The sequence below is a fragment of the Tachypleus tridentatus genome, chromosome 1 (genome assembly GCF_004210375.1).
Source record: "Tachypleus tridentatus isolate NWPU-2018 chromosome 1, ASM421037v1, whole genome shotgun sequence".
Classification (NCBI taxonomy): Eukaryota; Metazoa; Arthropoda; class Merostomata; order Xiphosura; family Limulidae; genus Tachypleus; species Tachypleus tridentatus.
The window spans coordinates 15,442,448-15,459,689 of record NC_134825.1 but is presented as its reverse complement, the minus strand read 5'-3'; the positions used below and the strand labels follow the sequence as shown (position 1 = coordinate 15,459,689).

General features: G+C 33.3%; 1 protein-coding gene across 1 annotated transcript; it reads left to right on the top strand.

The window, feature by feature from the left end:
* The first annotated feature begins 712 nt into the window (after nt 1–712).
* On the top strand, nt 713–16,140 carry LOC143225862 (glycine receptor subunit alpha-2-like). The gene is made up of 7 exons (XM_076456033.1): nt 713–848; nt 2,583–2,666; nt 5,801–5,889; nt 7,735–7,802; nt 14,136–14,368; nt 14,862–14,944; nt 15,998–16,140. Exons 1-7 carry the CDS (start codon nt 838–840, stop codon nt 16,138–16,140), a joined length of 711 nt encoding a protein of 236 aa, XP_076312148.1. The 5' UTR covers nt 713–837.
* Nucleotides 16,141–17,242: the final 1,102 nt, after the last annotated feature.

Sequence of the window (17,242 nt, the reverse complement as noted above, 5' to 3'; positions counted from 1 at the left end):
ACACTTAGTTTGTCACACATTATTACACCTGTAGGCACTTACATTAACACTTAAACACTATTTTATCACACCCTGTTACACCTATACTTATATTCATATTTAAATACAATTTTATCACACCCTCTCACACCTATAGTTACATTCACATTTATCCCAACTTGTTACATCTGTAGGTGCATAAATTACCATTTTTAATGCTATTTTATAAAAACATGGTATTATGATATTATGCTTACGTAGTTCCTTGTTTGTTGTATTACAGTTTCTGTGTTTGTTCTTAGAGCAAAGTCACAACGAATTCTCTGTTATATCCGCCGCGGAATCGAGCCTCCGAGTTTAGCATTTTTAGTTCGTAAACTTACCGCTGTCACTTCGGAAGACATGTATTATTGCAAAATCTGTCCTTTTTTCTTATCTAAATGCCATTTTCTGACAACATTTCGTGAAAATACTTGTGAGGTAGATAAATAATAAATAAATTGAGAACAAATGGTTCTGACATTAAAAACAAGCTTAAAGCTGAACAAATATTGACGCTTATGAAATATTAACTGGTTCTAGGAACAGATTATTGATTCGGAATATAATATAGAACTGTTCATAATGCTACGTTTCACGGGCTTACTGTGGATAATTTGTACATGATGGAACGTCAGAGATTTAATTGCTATTGTTATCACGTGATATATCTGTAGGCTGTACTACTCAGTCAACTGATGTCACTACCATTGTTTTAACATATGTAGACCGATCTTTTAGACACGCAACAAATTTTTATTTGGATTTTGCGACAACTACAGGAGGTTTCTAGATAAAGTATCTATATACCACTCTTCGATGTTTCAAAGGTAAGCATGAAGACTTATAATGCTGAAATTTGAATGTCAGTTCCTAAAGTTGGTACAACATAGGTAGTTAATTGTGCATATTAGCGTTTAACAACAACATTCAACAAACACGCTGTATTTGTTAGCATGTGTTTGTTGTGTCTTTCGAAGATACTTCTCTCAGAGAACGACTTCTAGAACGTTAGAATGCGGTTTCAATATAATTATGCTACAACCAGTTGGGGTTATGAATGCTCTCAATCACTGCGTCAAAACTATAAAAAAAATACTTTTCTACAGCTTTAGATCAACAAGAAATTGTAATAAAATTAAAATAAAATAAATATTTAAATAAAATTATGAATCTAACGAAGAGAAGTTTAAAATGTTGAAGTTTGAACAATCGCCTGCCAACAGGGAGGTGAAAGTTTGTTTTGTTTTAATTTTGCGCAAAGCTACTCAAGGGTTATCTGCACTAGCTGTACGTAATTTAGTAGTGTAAGACTAGAGGGAAGGAAGCTAGTCATTACCACCCACCGCCAACTTTTGGGCTAATCTTTTACCAACGAATAGAGGGATTGACCGTCACATTATAACGCCTCCACGGCTGAAAGAGCAAGCATGTTTGGTGCGACCGGGATTCGAACCCGCAACCCTCGGATTACGAACCTCTAGAAGACATTTTAGATCACTACTTGCATTTAGTAAAGTTTTTGGTTGTTTTACAAAACTTCTAGAAGATTTATTAAATCACTACTTCTATTCAGTAAGATTTTGATTTTGATTTGTTTTAAATAACTTCTAGATGTATTAGATCACTACTTGTGTTTAGTAAGGTTTTAATTTGTTTTATGTAACTTCTAGAAGATTTAATAGATGACTGCTTGATTTTGAGTAATGTTTCTGATTTATTATAAATACCGCTATTTTGAAACATAGTCTTAAAAGTAGGGTTTTCTTTTCGAAACCAAAAGACAAATATTTTTATTGAAAATGAATATGCAAATTAGGAATTAGGTATATTATTGTCTTCATAAGGATATGGATGTTACAACATATCATACACAGTGTTTATTATAATCATATCATGAATGCGATTGTTGATTTTGTTTTGTTGTTTTCTATTCATGGGTGTTCACAAGAAGGGGCAAAAGAGGACATTTGACCCCTTATATTACACAAACGATTGCAACTGTTATGAATAAACTTAAAATTACTGTTAAACTAAATATTTCTTGTTGTTTCTATTAAAACTGTAAATTTATTGTTGTATTTAAGCACACATAAAACATTATTTTAATCTGTTGACTTACATTGTAAAAGCTGACCCTCTACATGTGTAAACGGCCACAGGTTTGAATCGCTGTCAAACGAAACATACTCACTCTGTCAGCCGTGAGGGCGTTATAAACTACAGTCAACCCCACTATTCGTTGGTAAAAGAGTAGAACAACAGTGAACGGTGAATGGTGAATGGTGATGTCTAGCTGCCTTCCCTCTAGTCTTACACTGCTAAATTAGGGACAGCTAGCGCAGATAGCCCTCGTGTAGCTTTGCGCGAAATTCAAAAACAAACAAACATACATAAGTTGCCACATCCTATGAAAATATTTTTAATTAATAATAAGATAAAGTTAAATAGCAATTATTTGTAATGTTACCTTTTTTTTACAACATTAAAGCTATGATGTACAATATTTTACAACTCTTAAAAGCTTATACAATAACCTCATTTTGGGTATTTTTATTTTACAGAGTTTCATCGCCGGGACCGATGATCTTTCACAGCAAGAACATCTCATTGACGTGTATCTTTTCAGCTTTGTGTCGTATTATCAGGTACAATGTACAATTATTTGTTTTGTTCAGATACCACCTGACCACTATTTGTTAGATATTGATCATTCATCATCCACAGAAACTACTTGTTAGACATTGATCATTCATCATCCACAGGAACTACTTGTTAGATATTGATCATTCATCATCCACAGGAACTACTTGTTAGATATTGATCATTCATCATCCACAATCTGAAAATATAAAATCGTTTCTGTTGAAGTTTTGGAAGCTCTAACGAACATACAGACATGATCACATTCTGTAAAATTTGTTAACCTGATAAACATCTAAACCAGTGGTTCTTACTTAACCTTATCGGAGGTACTGAACCCCGGAAGTTTCGTACTTGTATTCACTGAACCCTTCGTAATTGGAAAAATAAAATGTGATTTTTTTCAAATTCAAAACATAAGTAGGTATTTTATTAGTGCACAAAATGAACCATGCATCAGTTGCACACAATATCTCTATGTTCAAAGAACAAAACATGAATTTCACACAAAAACAAAAACATAACTCAATGAATATTTACTGCAAATCAATGTGACTTTTGCTGTTGCCTTTCAGAGACAAGTTCAGAAATGCGTGGCTTCACCTTGGTATGTGTCACTCTAATACCATTTTCGCAACAAAATCTGTTCCTTTTCTTCGTTTTTATGTCTACCATCCTCGAAAAGGATTGCTCGCAAAGATACGTTGTAACAAACGGTATGAGTATCTCAAGGGCTTTCTTAGCAATAAGAGGGTACGTTACGATTTGGTGACAACAAAACGTTGAGAGCATTGTTGTTCTGAAAAGTTGCTGTTGAACCTGGCTCTGCTGAAGTTCAATGATTTCGTCGAGGTATTCATCATTGACATCTGCTGTCGCAACACTAAACGTGAATGGCTGTCACACCCATGCTGGATATAAGTCTCTGGTGGGGAAGTATCCGTCTAGATACTGTACTTCAGTTCCCTGGATACAGAAATATCTCCGATTTCAGACACATCTTCAATCTTACTTACACAGTCGTCCAGCAGGGAAAAGTTTGTGAAGTTATCATTATCTGTTCGTCATTTTCATAACGGTAGCTTTTTTGAAAAGCCTTAAGGTTTTCTTCTGCTTCAATGATGTTGACTCCACCGCCCTGCATCTGTTGATTGTGATGATTGAGAGCATTGAAGATATCGGCCATGTATGCCAAAATGAGAATGAACTCAAATTTTTCGAAGCAATCTGCATGACAATGTTGGTGCCCTCGCAAAACAGGGCAAATTCCACACGCATGGCAAAAACACGATTCAGCACCTTTCCTCGGGATAACTACCGAACGTTAGAATGGTACAGAAGTACCTCAAATTCAGAGCCTATTTCATTACACAGCTCTTTGAAGATGCGGTGCTTCAGGGCACTATTTCACACAAAGTTCACACATTCCACTCCAATTTTTAATACTTCTGCCAGTTTTTGAAGGCAAGGTTTTTGTTGCCAACGCATGCCTGTAAAGATCACAGTGCGTTACAATGATGTGTGATGCATCGGCTTTCACCAGCGCACCAAAACCAGTGTTTCGTCCATGCATGACTGGAGCTCCGTCCGTACAAACTGCAGAAACCATATCCCTCGAAAGATCGTTGTCTCTGAAGAAGTCATCACACGTTTCTTCACGTCGGCTGCCTTAGTTGTTGTTGTAAGAGGCTTACAAAATAAAAAAATCTTCTTTTATGTCGTCTAAGCGCACGAAGTTCCCTGCAGCACACATATTAAGGCCAAGTGATGTGACGTGATGAGCCGCAGCCAATGATGGCCAAGACGTCACGAATCAAACAGAACGGACACACACACAGTGTGTGTGTCTTGACCTCCACCGAACCTCTGAGACTGACTCACCGAACCCCTGGGGTTCGATTGAACCCAGGTTAAGAACCACTGATCTAAACATTTCTGCTTGGATTTGATAAGTTTTAGGAATTTGATAAGCATGCAACCATTGCTTTTGAGATATTATAACCCTAACGACCTGATAAACATAAAAATATTCCTCCTGGAATTTGTTAACCCTAGCATGCTTTTTGACATGTAAACATTTCCGTTTAGGTTTAGCAAGTTTAGCAGTCTTATAGTCATGCAAACATTCCTGTTCAGGTTTGTTAACGCTAGTAATATTATTGACATGCAAACATTCCTGTTAAGGTTTGTTAACCCTAGCAAACTTATAGACATGCAAACATTCCTGTTAAGGTCTGGTAACCTTAACAATCCTATGAACATGGAAACAATCCTGTTGAGGTTTGGCATCTCTTATAATGTGTCATATTTAAATAACCCAAGCAGCTTGATAAATATACAAACGTTTTTGTTCAGGTATGGAAGCCCAAGTAGCCTGGTAAACATACAAATATATCTGTTGAAGTTTCGCAACCATAGTAACGTGATAAATAAGCATAAGTTCCCCAGAAAAACTGCAGCCTCTTAAAATTCACAAAGTACATTTATAAATTACAACTCACCTGCAATTCATGTTGGATACACCTTTCTTACTTACAATGTTAGTGATGCTTTTGTTCGTAATCCCATTAATAACTCATAAGATTCAGTTATCTCAGTAAATTATAGATTAACTCCAATATTATACAAAGTTAAGAACGCTAAATAATCTTCATAATAGTATTAATACATATGCAATAGAAAACCATTAAAATAATCAGTACTTAAGTTATTGTTCTATTGAAACTAAGGTTAAACAAAGAATAGACAAAAACTTATGAATTACGTAAAAACTAGTCACTTGATTCATGCACTACATTTCTTAAGAAGACATTTGAACGTGATTTTAACATGTGTGTATCCAGTATGTTTACTATTTGAAATAACCAAATGGTAAATAATTTTTGTTAGAAGTAATCTGTATATGATAACCAAACGGTCAATTATTTTTGTTACAAGTAATCTGTATATGATAACTAAATGCTGAATAATTTTGTTACAAGTAATTTGTATGGAATAACCAAAGGGTCAATAATTGTTGCTACCAGTGTGGACAACATGACTAAGACGTGATACAAAATCCATACCTTCTGTATATTCCAGTACGTGGATTATTTAATACAGTTTCAGTGGATGTTTATGATACTGATTTTTTTTTCAGTTGCATGAATAACAACGTAAAGAATGCCATTGAAATACACAACATCGTGCCATCTTTTTACGACAGAATGAGGCCTCCCATAAAGGATGGTATGTGACCTTCATTAAAATCTTTTATTTGACGATAATAAGAAACAGTCTTATAATACACAGTAAGATATGCCAACATTTAATTTTTATCTCTCGAGATGTAAGAATGTACTAGCTCCCTTGAATTATGCAATAACGTTCACAGTTTTAACTTTAACAAATGTCTCACATCTATCATTTACCACAGTTTTATATGTAAAGTAAACGGATTATTATGTTCTACCAGTGAGATTTGATGTGTCTTATATTACACATAATCAGCACGTGGTATCGCCGCGTTCTTGTGTGTCATATACTATACGCAATCAGCATATTGTATCGGATTGTTCTCGTGTATCGTCACATATATTATATGTGATAAACACATGGTGTCAGCGTGTTTTCACGTGTCATATATTATGCATAATCAGCACATAGTTTCAGTGTATTCTCAAATCCCATATATCACATATGATCATTACGAGATATTAGCATGTTCTCCTGTAAAGTATGTTAATTTTAAATAATTGCAGGTTAAAATAAGTAACTGAGAATGGTGAATAGTAAATTGTGTCACTTAAATCTGTATACGTGATAATTCTCTCAGATATTATCTTTCAATAAGATGTAAAAAATGATTTTTTAAATAACAAAAGTTATTTAGCACTTTAGCCAAACTGTTTTTAAAGTGAGCCCATTTAGGCCACACAGTTTATAAACTGAACCCATCACTTTATTATCACTTAGAAAAGCAACAAGATATCTCTCATTCGCAAAATGAAAGCCTCCATTACTAGAGGGAACCTTCTAACTCTCAAAATAACCTATTATAATGAAAACTGGTATGTCTATTTTCTGGTACGATGAACAGAATAATATACGAGTTTTGAAATTAATGACAGCTCGCAAGTTTCCAACCTTACTTCAAAAATGTATCTCGAGACGGCTGGTATGGGTATTAAATATTTTATTAAAATAAAGTAGAGAACAACGTTTTGACCTTTTTAGGTCATGTTAAGAAGATGATCTAAGAAAGTAGAAACGTTATCCTCTACTTTATTTTAATAAAATATATAATACCCCTACCAGCCGTCTTGAGATACATATTTACTTCAAGTGGGTTTCTCGTCATCACGACGTATTTCAAAAGCATTATAAAAATTATAACCCAAAAAAGGTGGAATATTAAAATTCCTGTTAGACCATTTACTTTCATGTTCTCCATTCACATCAGCTCCAACGGGCTTTTGTTTCACCTTCGTCTTAAGATTGGGTATACATGTTGCTTTAATATTGACAGAGGTATTTATAAATTTTATTCTAATATTGTCAGGATTATTCGTGAATGTTGAATAATACTGGCAGAATTGTTCATGAATGTTGTTATAATATTTGTAGGGTTGTTTATAAACATTGTTATAATTTGACAGGGTTATTCATGAACGTTTTTATAATATTGATAGGATTGTTCATGGATAGTGTTACAATATTATGAGTTTGCTATAATATTGGCAGTGTTGTTAATGAATATTGTTATAACATTGGCAGGATTGTTCATGAATGCTGTTGTAATATTGGCAGGATTGTTCATGAATGTTGTTATAATATTAACAAGGTCAATCTCTACTGTACAAGTCTGGGTAGGAAATACGATTAAAATTATATAGCCATACAATGCTGAGCTTAAATTATTTTTTCAAATACGTGTAAATGAACCAATGGGTGCAGTTAGGTGTATAAATTTATTTCCTGGATCTCTAGAACACAGTTTAATTTCATTATATACAAGTATTAAGAAAAACTGTTTCTAAAACATAAAACGTAGTGAGTTTGCAACACCATAAAATGCGTGTTATTATTTTATAGGAAATCCTGTTGAAGTTCATATCAGAATTGCAGTTCTCAATATTTTGTCAGTAGACGAAGAAATGCAGGTAAATATTTTCTTTTTGCTTATAATTCCGGAATTTATTCAAGAATTTCGTACAGGCTATCAATTTGAGGAATAACATTCGTATTTATCATTATATAAGTAATGTAATTGTTTTAATAATAACAACATTGACTATTACTTGGTTTATTAATCTGAGTTTAAACACATTTGAATGACACATTGGTAAATACTCCAGTTTTTACTTTTCTACAAACACATTAAATAATTAGTTGGAGTACCCGTCTCCTGGGCAGAAGTTATGAAAGTTCGTGATTAATGGAAGGTCATCATAGAATATGAAAATTTGCTTTCATTATACGTAATTGTAACAAAAAAGACCATAAAAACTGCAAAATACAAAATGTGAAACCACAAATATGTTTGTATCTCCACATGGACCCAATGAATTTCCAAACCAAACTTGCTGAAGATTCATCAACAAGGCCAATGTAGTGATGAAAAACGCATAAATACGCATAAAACCGCAAAATGCAATACTGAAAATCTGTATGTATTCACGCATATACCTGATAAGCCTTTGTAATATTTGGGTAAATATGCTTCCACACCCTGCGAAGTAGTTATATGAGTAGACAATAAACATTACTATTATACTTATATAGATAAATAGTTACATGAACATACAGTGGACTATATTATTATATACATTTATATAGAGAGAAATAAGTTTTCACCAGCGTTTTGTGATGGACACATGCAATAACAGGATATTATGAACTGCTAATGTTTGTACACACACACTGGATAACAGGATGTTCAAGCTTCTAGTGTTTGCACATGTACAGGCTAACAGAATATCCCAGCTTTTAGTGTTTGCACATATAGTGTATCAAACCAAAATGTAACTAATATAAAGGAATACCTTTATCACTATATTAATTAACAACCTAACATCTGACTGCAACACTCCCTACAATCTTGTACCCATTTACACCCTCGTTCGTATGACATGCGTCCGGCAACAGTCAGTTGTAAACCTGTTTTATATATGTAAAAATGACTGATATGGGTTGAGAAAATATTTTTATGTAGAGGAGCGAACAACATTTCGACTTTCTTCGGCCATCGTCAGGTTCACAAAGAAAGAAAGAGGTAATCATTATTTGAATATATTCTTAAACATTGTTAGAAGATTTAGTTTAATCATTATTTAAATATATTCTTCAACATTGTTCGAAGATTTAGTTTAATCATTATTTAAATATATTCTTCAACATTGTTGGAAGGTTTAGTTTAATCATTATTTGAATATACTGTTAAGCATTGTTTGAAGGTTTAGTTTATTCATTATTGGAATATGTTGTTAAACATTGTTGGAAAGTTTAGTTTAATCATTATTTGAATATACTGTTAAGCATTGTTTGAAGGTTTAGTTTATTGATTATTGGAATATGTTGTTAAACATTGTTGAAAGGTTTAGTTTAATCATTATGTGAATATACTGTTAAGCAATGTTTGAAGGTTTAGTTTATTCATTATTGGAATATGTTGTTAAACATTGTTTGAAGGTTTACTTTGATCATTATTTAATTATATTGTTAAATATTGTTGAAAAGTTTAGTTTAATCATGATTTGAATATGTTGTTAAACAATGTCGGAAGGTTTAGTATAATCATAAATGCTGCTAGCAGTTTCGTTAGGGATATACAAATTTTTCTGGGGTTTTCTGAAAGATTTAATAGTATTAATACAAAAAGGTTGAGATGTATTTATATATTTATAACTTGCTGCTGTTATAATTATAATGGACGTTACTTGTCACAGTTTGGTCGTACGTGAACCGAAACGTGACGAAACTCGTGTTCTGTATGTTAGTACATACTGTTGGATTATAGAATGTGATTTACGTGTGTGGAACGGTAATTTATTTTTTCATGCTGTGCAGTTTTCAGGTTCAACATATTTTCGAAGCGGATAACAGCAAGAAAAGTGTAAGCGACCTTCCCAAAATCATTATTTCTGCTTCTATACATAATTATCTTTTAATAGCTTCAGTGGTATTGCCATAGAAACATGTTAGTTGTTCTGTAAAAGCTTATTGTATACGCTCAGTATAGTGAAGCACAGCTTTCAGAACAACCAGGACTCTGCTATTAAAATTTAAGCCATTTTTCTTTTATTTCTATGAGTGATAAATTTAGAACTTCCTGTTTGAACGGGAAAAATATGTTTTATATGAAAAGAAAAAACATGGAGAACGAAGGTTCGTTGTGTATAGGAACAAAGCAGAACTTGTAGAGTCTCTATGTTTGGCTATTTAAAACCGTCCATAATCTCGAACTTAAGAACACAAAGAAAGCACCCCGTCGACAGTGCCCACAATCCATACTAAGAAATTAACTGTATGCCACCCAAAAATTAAATAGCGGAGATTAGTCTGTGATATCGCATGAATTCGAATATGGCTTTTCAAGTACGGAATCCAGAGTTTAAATACTTCGCCCAGAACTTGGAGAATACTGAGACAGAATACTGAGACAATGAAACATCTGGTGTACAGAGTTCCTCAAACGTTCCTTGCTAGATCTCCTAACTTCATTTATAACTAAACGTGTGTTAGTTAAATACAGCGCTCTCCGTTAGTTGTTAATAATAAATAAATATGTTCGATAGTGTTTTGGTGAGAGGTACACAACGTGTTTCTTTTGTTGAAGAAAAGCAGTAAGAAGTAAACACAATGTCACATACTTAAGTACATGTTAGGCAGGTGATAGCACTGCCGATGTAGGGATAGATTAGATTGTATCTGAAGATAACCTAGGAAGGTCGAAACGTTGTTCTCTCCTTATTAATAAAAGTGTTAATACCCATATCAGCCGTTCTGAGATACATTTTTATTCCGAGTGTGTTTCTCGTCATCAAGGATAGCTTGGATTGTTTATCAAAATGGTATTTTAAATATCTCCCCAATAGTAAAATCTATGTTATGATCAAATCACAAGTTGTAAGTATCATAGAGAAGAGTTTGAATCTCTTGTTCTTATTCCTTCTGCTGCGTTTTTATCACATAATAACTCAAACACCAAAGCAATAATGCCAAACAATTTCACTGAGGTGGCAAAGTTTTATATGAAGTGTCCGCTTGTGTAAGTATTATTAGTAACTAGTAGTAATTAAAAAATAATTTTATTCTAGTGTAAACAATGTTATCATTACTCCTTGAAGATAGCTTTTTCACGAATTGTGGTGTTCCTTCAGAAAGCTTAAGTACAAGAAAAACAAGACAGCACATAAATAACATTAACTGACAACAAGTGGATCTATAATTGATGAAAAGTATTTTTTCGCGAGTAAAGGTATAAAATTCTTGCCCTTTCAGCCGCGTGGTGGACGTTATAATGTGATATCAGTCCTACATTTTAGTTTGATAAAAGAGAAACCAAAAGATGGCGCTGGATGGAATCAACAAGCTAACTTTTCCCTAGTCTCTTGTAGCTAAATAAACGATGATCACCTGGAAAGGAGGTGAGTGCTTTCAGAACGAGATAAATCTGAGGGTTCGAATCCCCGTCCACCAAACATATTCGCCCTTTCAGCCCTGGAGGCGTTATAACGTGAAAATCCATCCTACTAATTGTTGATAAAATGATTAGCCCAAGAGTTGGCGTTGGGTGGTGATGACTAGCTGCCTCCCCGCTAGTAGTTCACTGCTAAATTAGGGACGGCTAGCGCAGATATCCCTCATGTAACATTGTGCGAAATTCAAACCAACCAATCCTTTTTTCTTGTTATTTTGAGCTGGCATTAATTAATAACAAATATGATTGAATTGGTATTAATTAATGAAAACTATTGTTGAGTTGGTATTAACTAATGAGAACTATTGTTGAGTTGGTATTAACTAATGAGAACTATGATAGAGTTGACGTAAACTGATGAAAACTATGATTGAGTTGGCATTAACTAATGAGAACTATTGTTGAGTTGGTATTAACTAATAAGAACTATTGATGAGTTGATATTACCTAATGAAAATAAAATACTGAAATCTACGGCAGAAGTAGAGAAAAAATCAAGGCTAATCAAATCACGTTTGTAGTAATATTTTATAATACTGTAGTTTGTGTAATATTTAAGTAAATGGACAGTAACAAAGCAGGTCTGTATTAGCCGTAAGTTAACTTTAAATTAGCGTGTGCTTATTAGATTAATTTTTTAGACAAATTTAGTGTTAGTGACCGTAGTGATAATTCTATATCAGAGACTAATAGTTTAAGCTCTAGGAGATTGAATTAACACCTCTTTAAAAGGAGAGTAAAGTAATAGAAGGTTTTTGTAGTAAATCGAGTTTACTGGAAATTATAGAAATTACTCTTTTAAAGGACTTATAAAGACTAGAAGAATAGGTAGAATATGGCAATGTCTATTTTTATTGAGTTTGTAGCAGCAACTCTTTAAATGTGAAGCGAGAGTAGTTTTTAATAGTTTGTTTAGAATTTGGCACAAAGTTTCACGAGGCCCATCTGTCCCAAATTTGGCAGTGTAAGGCTAGAGGGAAAGCAACTAGTCATCACTATCCATTTCCAGTTCTTGGGCTACTATTTTACCAACGAACAGTGAGGTTTACTGTCACATTATAACGCCCTTACGGCTTAAAGAACAAGTGTGTTTAGTGAGATGAGGATTCGAGCCTGGGACCTTAAGTTGCGAGTTGAGTACCCTAATTACCTGGTCATGCCGGGACAGTTTTTAATAGAGTGTAGGAACACTCTGGAAACTATAGTAAGTACGGTTTAGACGGGACAGTTTTTAATAGAGTGTAGGAACACTCTGGAAACTATAGTAAGTACGGTTTAGACGGGACAGTTTTTAATAGAGTGTAGGAACACTCTGGAAACTATAGTAAGTACGGTTTAGACGGGACAGTTTTTAATAGAGTGTAGGAACACTATGGAAACTGTAGTAAGTAGGTTTAGAGAAGGAACGCGAAAAAGAGTACGTTTTGGTAGAATGTAGTAACGCCCGGTTTCCTTAAGACTGTAGTAACAATTATTTAAAAGAAAGAAGTTTCCTCTGGACAATGATATCTCTTTTTTTCAACATGCTAGATATAGAACTGAACATCATTTTTTTTTGTATTTTTTCGTTCGTTATGTGTTTTCTTACCATTGCACTCTGCTGATAACGGTCTTGGTTATGGTACTTTTTATATTAGTTTGTAATATTAAATTTACTTTGTAGGATGTGAGTTGTTTTAGCTGAAAATTAAATACATTACTTTCACTCTTATTGTCACTTGTTTTGTAAGAAGTATATACATCGTTATAGTAATTAGTTTGTTTTTTAATGGTGACCTTGCATTCACTGGTGAGAGTTTAACAAACTTCGTATATTCGAAATTTCTATTCATATTTAACGTTCATTGGTGTTTATTTTTTAAAACTTACCAGAACATGTAAATAGCTTATTAACACACATTCTACGAGTCTATTAAAGCGGATTTGGAATATCTGATAAGTTAGAGAGAAATATCACATTTTTGGTTATTCAATAAGAACAAAAGTGAATACACTCTGGGAAAAGACTTGATTTGTTATCTTCCCAAAAAACGTTACTTTAAAAGAATTAACTTCTCATTTATGTTCGGCCACAAATATGCATAATTTCAAGGACTGGCCAGAAGTGTGATCTTTCCTCCCAAAATAGTGGAAGTTTTCATTCACGTAGCCACATTATACATGCATATAAGCTTTTTTCAACCTTTCCCGGTCATCTACGTGGCATACTTCGTTGAAGGTACGATACAAACGGTTATAAAACAGTGGACAGCCAGGTTTCGTGCTGCGCAACGTGGGAAGTCACTTTTGTGTGACATTCTGGGTGAGATTTTATTCCCTCTTAGCAAGAAAACCAGTGTGTTTGTTTTGGAATTTCGCACAAAGCTACTCGAGGGCTATCTGTGCTAGCCGTCCCTACTTTAGTAGTGTAAGACTAGAGGGAAGGCAGCTAGTCATCACCACCCACCGCCAACTCTTGGGCTACTTTTTTACCAACGAAAGTGGGATTGACCGTCACATTATAACGCCCCCACGGCTGGGAGGGCGAGCATGTTTGGCGCGACTGGGCGCGAACCCGCGACCCTCAGATTACGAAGCGCACGCCTTAACGCGCTAGGCCATGCCAGGCTCATAACCAGTGTGAATAGGCCATCCTCGTAAATATTCAGATTCCAGATATTCCAAGTAGTCCTATTCTTTATTCAGAGTTGATAGTAAAAAATAAAATCACCCACCAAATATATTTTCTAACTTGCAGAACGGTTGTTTAAAAATACTTATCTTAAAGTAGCTCATGACACGAGATATTTTACAGGTCTACGAAGCAGACATATTTTATCATCAGTTTTGGAAGGATCATCGACTGAACTCCACCGCTACCAGTAACTACCCTGACCACAAAGTTATTCTTGACAACAGATGGCGGAATGATCTCTGGACGCCAGACACATATTTCAAGAACTCCATAAAAGGAAACGTTCACACTATTATTAACCCTTATTCTTATATGGTACTTTATAACAACAGCAAAATTTTCTTTGCTGCAAGGTGAGTCATAAATAATAACAGATAAATGTAACTTCTTTGATGTGTCGTCTTGATCTACGAATGCAAATATGGTTTTTGGGTAATTTTATTTTATGCCATTTTATCGCTACTATGACATATGACATATCCAACAATGATAACTGTATTGTTACTGTACTGTATTGTGACATTGTTGGATATTTTATCCAGTGTATTGCCCGAGTTCACTTTCTTCACTCCTATCCGCTAGTTTTAATTAAAACAATTTAAAAATGAAGATAATGCAACACTCCCAAAATAATAAAGATACAACATTCTTGAAACAATAAATATATTCAAACATTTGTGCTCAAATAAAATAAAACAAAATAATACATAAAGGTACTCTAGAATACAATATTAAACCCAGTTTAACGTAATATAACAACATCTTGTTAAACTACCACTATAATAAAATATAATCTATATATAACGAATGCATTTATCGTTCTCCAGATTTGCTTTCATTTTCCAGAATGTCTCTCACTTTGGGCTGTGAGATGAATTTGGGATCCTACCCTCACGATGTACAAGAGTGTGGTATCGAAGTCATGAGTCGTAAGTACTCAGTCGATGTAATGTTTAACATACAGTTTTTCAAATAAAGAACTATATATGCAGTTTTAATTCAGACGTTTCTGGAAATTTGAAATGTTGCTTACTTAAAGGGAAGTTTAACCTAGCATGTTTCTAAAGTCTGGAATTTTCTCTAGAATTTAGGAACAATTTATGTCATATATGAAAAGCAAGTTAGGCTAGAGTGTTAACAGATTTCTGAGTCGGTTAAGGAGTAGTCACTGTATGAATTAATCAGTTAAGGAGTAGTCACTGTGTGATTTAATCAGTTAAGGAGTAACCCCTGTATGATTTAAGCAGTTAAGGGGTAGCCACTGTATGATTTAATCAGTTAAGGAGTAACCCCTGTATGATTTAATCAGTTAAGGAGTAACCCCTGTATGATTTAACCAGTTAAGGAGTAGTCACTGTATGATTTAATCAGTTAAGAAGTAGTCACTGTATGATTTAACCAGTTAAGGAGTAACCCCTGTATGACTTAATCAGTTAGGAGTAACCCTGTATGATATAATCAGTTAAGAAGTAACCCCTGTATGATTTAATCAGTTAATAAGTAACCCCTGTATGATTTAATCAGTTAAGAAATATCCCCTGCATGATTTAATCAGTTAAGAAATAACCCCTGTATGATTTAATCAGTTAAGGTGTAACCTCTGTATGATTTAATCAGTTAAGAAGTAACCCCTGTATGATTTAACCAGTTAAGAAGTAACCCCTGTGTGATTTAATCAGTTAAGAAGTAACCCCTGTATGATTTAACCAGTTAAGAAGTAACCCCTGTGTGATTTAATCAGTTAAGGAGTAGTCACTGTATGATTTAATCAGTTAAGGAGTAGTCACTGTATGATTTAATCCTGTCGTTTGTTAGAGGGAGTTACGGAATTACTGTTACCCAGACTGAACTTCGTACTTTTCTCACCGAATTAGCTGAAAGAACTCAGCCAACAATATAAACCATTACAACACTAATATATGCATATATATATATACACGCGCATATTTATTGATATTTTTGTATTTTTATTCATGAAACAGTCCAGTATACAAATGACAGTGTAGTGCTGCTGTGGAAAGAATTTCAAATAACTGGCAAATTACTACATCAGCAGTTTGACTTTACGGGCCACACATTCACCAACTGTACCAAGAAATACAGCATAGGTAAGAAAGATATGTGATTTACATTCACCAACTGTACCAAGAAAAACAGCATAGGTAAGAAAGATATGTAATTTAGTGACGTTTCTCTTTCCTAAACACTTCCTTAAAGAGATGTTTACTGTTGGGTGTGTTGAAATATCATTATCCACATTAGAGTTTTGGGGAACACGAATGATCTTTAGAATATTATTATACAAACTAGAATTCATACAGGTACATTAATAATCTTGTAATATCACTATACACACTAGAATTCTTACAGAAACATTAATAATCTTGTAATATCATGAAACACACGAAAATTATTACAGGAACATTAATAATCTTGTAATATCATTATACACACTAGAATTCTTACAGGAACATTAAAAATCTTGTAATATCATGAAACACACGAAAATTCTTACAGGAACATTAATAATCTTGTAATATCATTATACACACTAGAATTATTACAGGAACATTAATAATCTTGTAATATCATTATACAACACTAGAATTCTTACAGGAACATTAATAATCTTGTAATATCATTATACACACTAGAATTATTACAGGAACATTAATAATCTTGTAATATCATTATACACACTAGAAATTATTACAGGAACATTAATAATCTTGTAATATCATTTATACACACTAGAATTATTACAGGAACATTAATAATCTTGTAATATCATTATACACACTAGAATTATCACAGGAACATTAATAATCTTGTAATATCATTATACACACTAGAATTCTTACAGAAACATTAATAATTTTGTAATATCATGAAACACACGAAAATTATTACAGGAACATTAATAATCTTGTAATATCATTATACACACTAGAATTCTTACAGGAACATTAATAATTTTGTAATATCATGAAACACACGAAAATTCTTACAGGAACATTAATAATCTTGTAATATCATTATACACACTAGAATTATTACAGGAACATTAATAATCTTGTAATATCATTATACACACTAGAATTCTTACAGGAACATTAATAATCTTGTAATATCATTATACACACTAGAATTATTACAGGAACATTAATAATCTTGTAATATCATTATACACACTAGAATTATCACAGGAACATTAATAATCTTGTAAT

Bases quoted from the DNA above. Each gene is read 5' to 3' on its own strand.
- LOC143225862 (XM_076456033.1), top strand. The intron at 7,803-14,135 runs GTAAATATTTTC...GATATTTTACAG, and splicing joins CAGTAGACGAAGAAATGCAG to GTCTACGAAGCAGACATATT. The intron at 14,945-15,997 runs GTAAGTACTCAG...TTCATGAAACAG, and splicing joins TGGTATCGAAGTCATGAGTC to TCCAGTATACAAATGACAGT.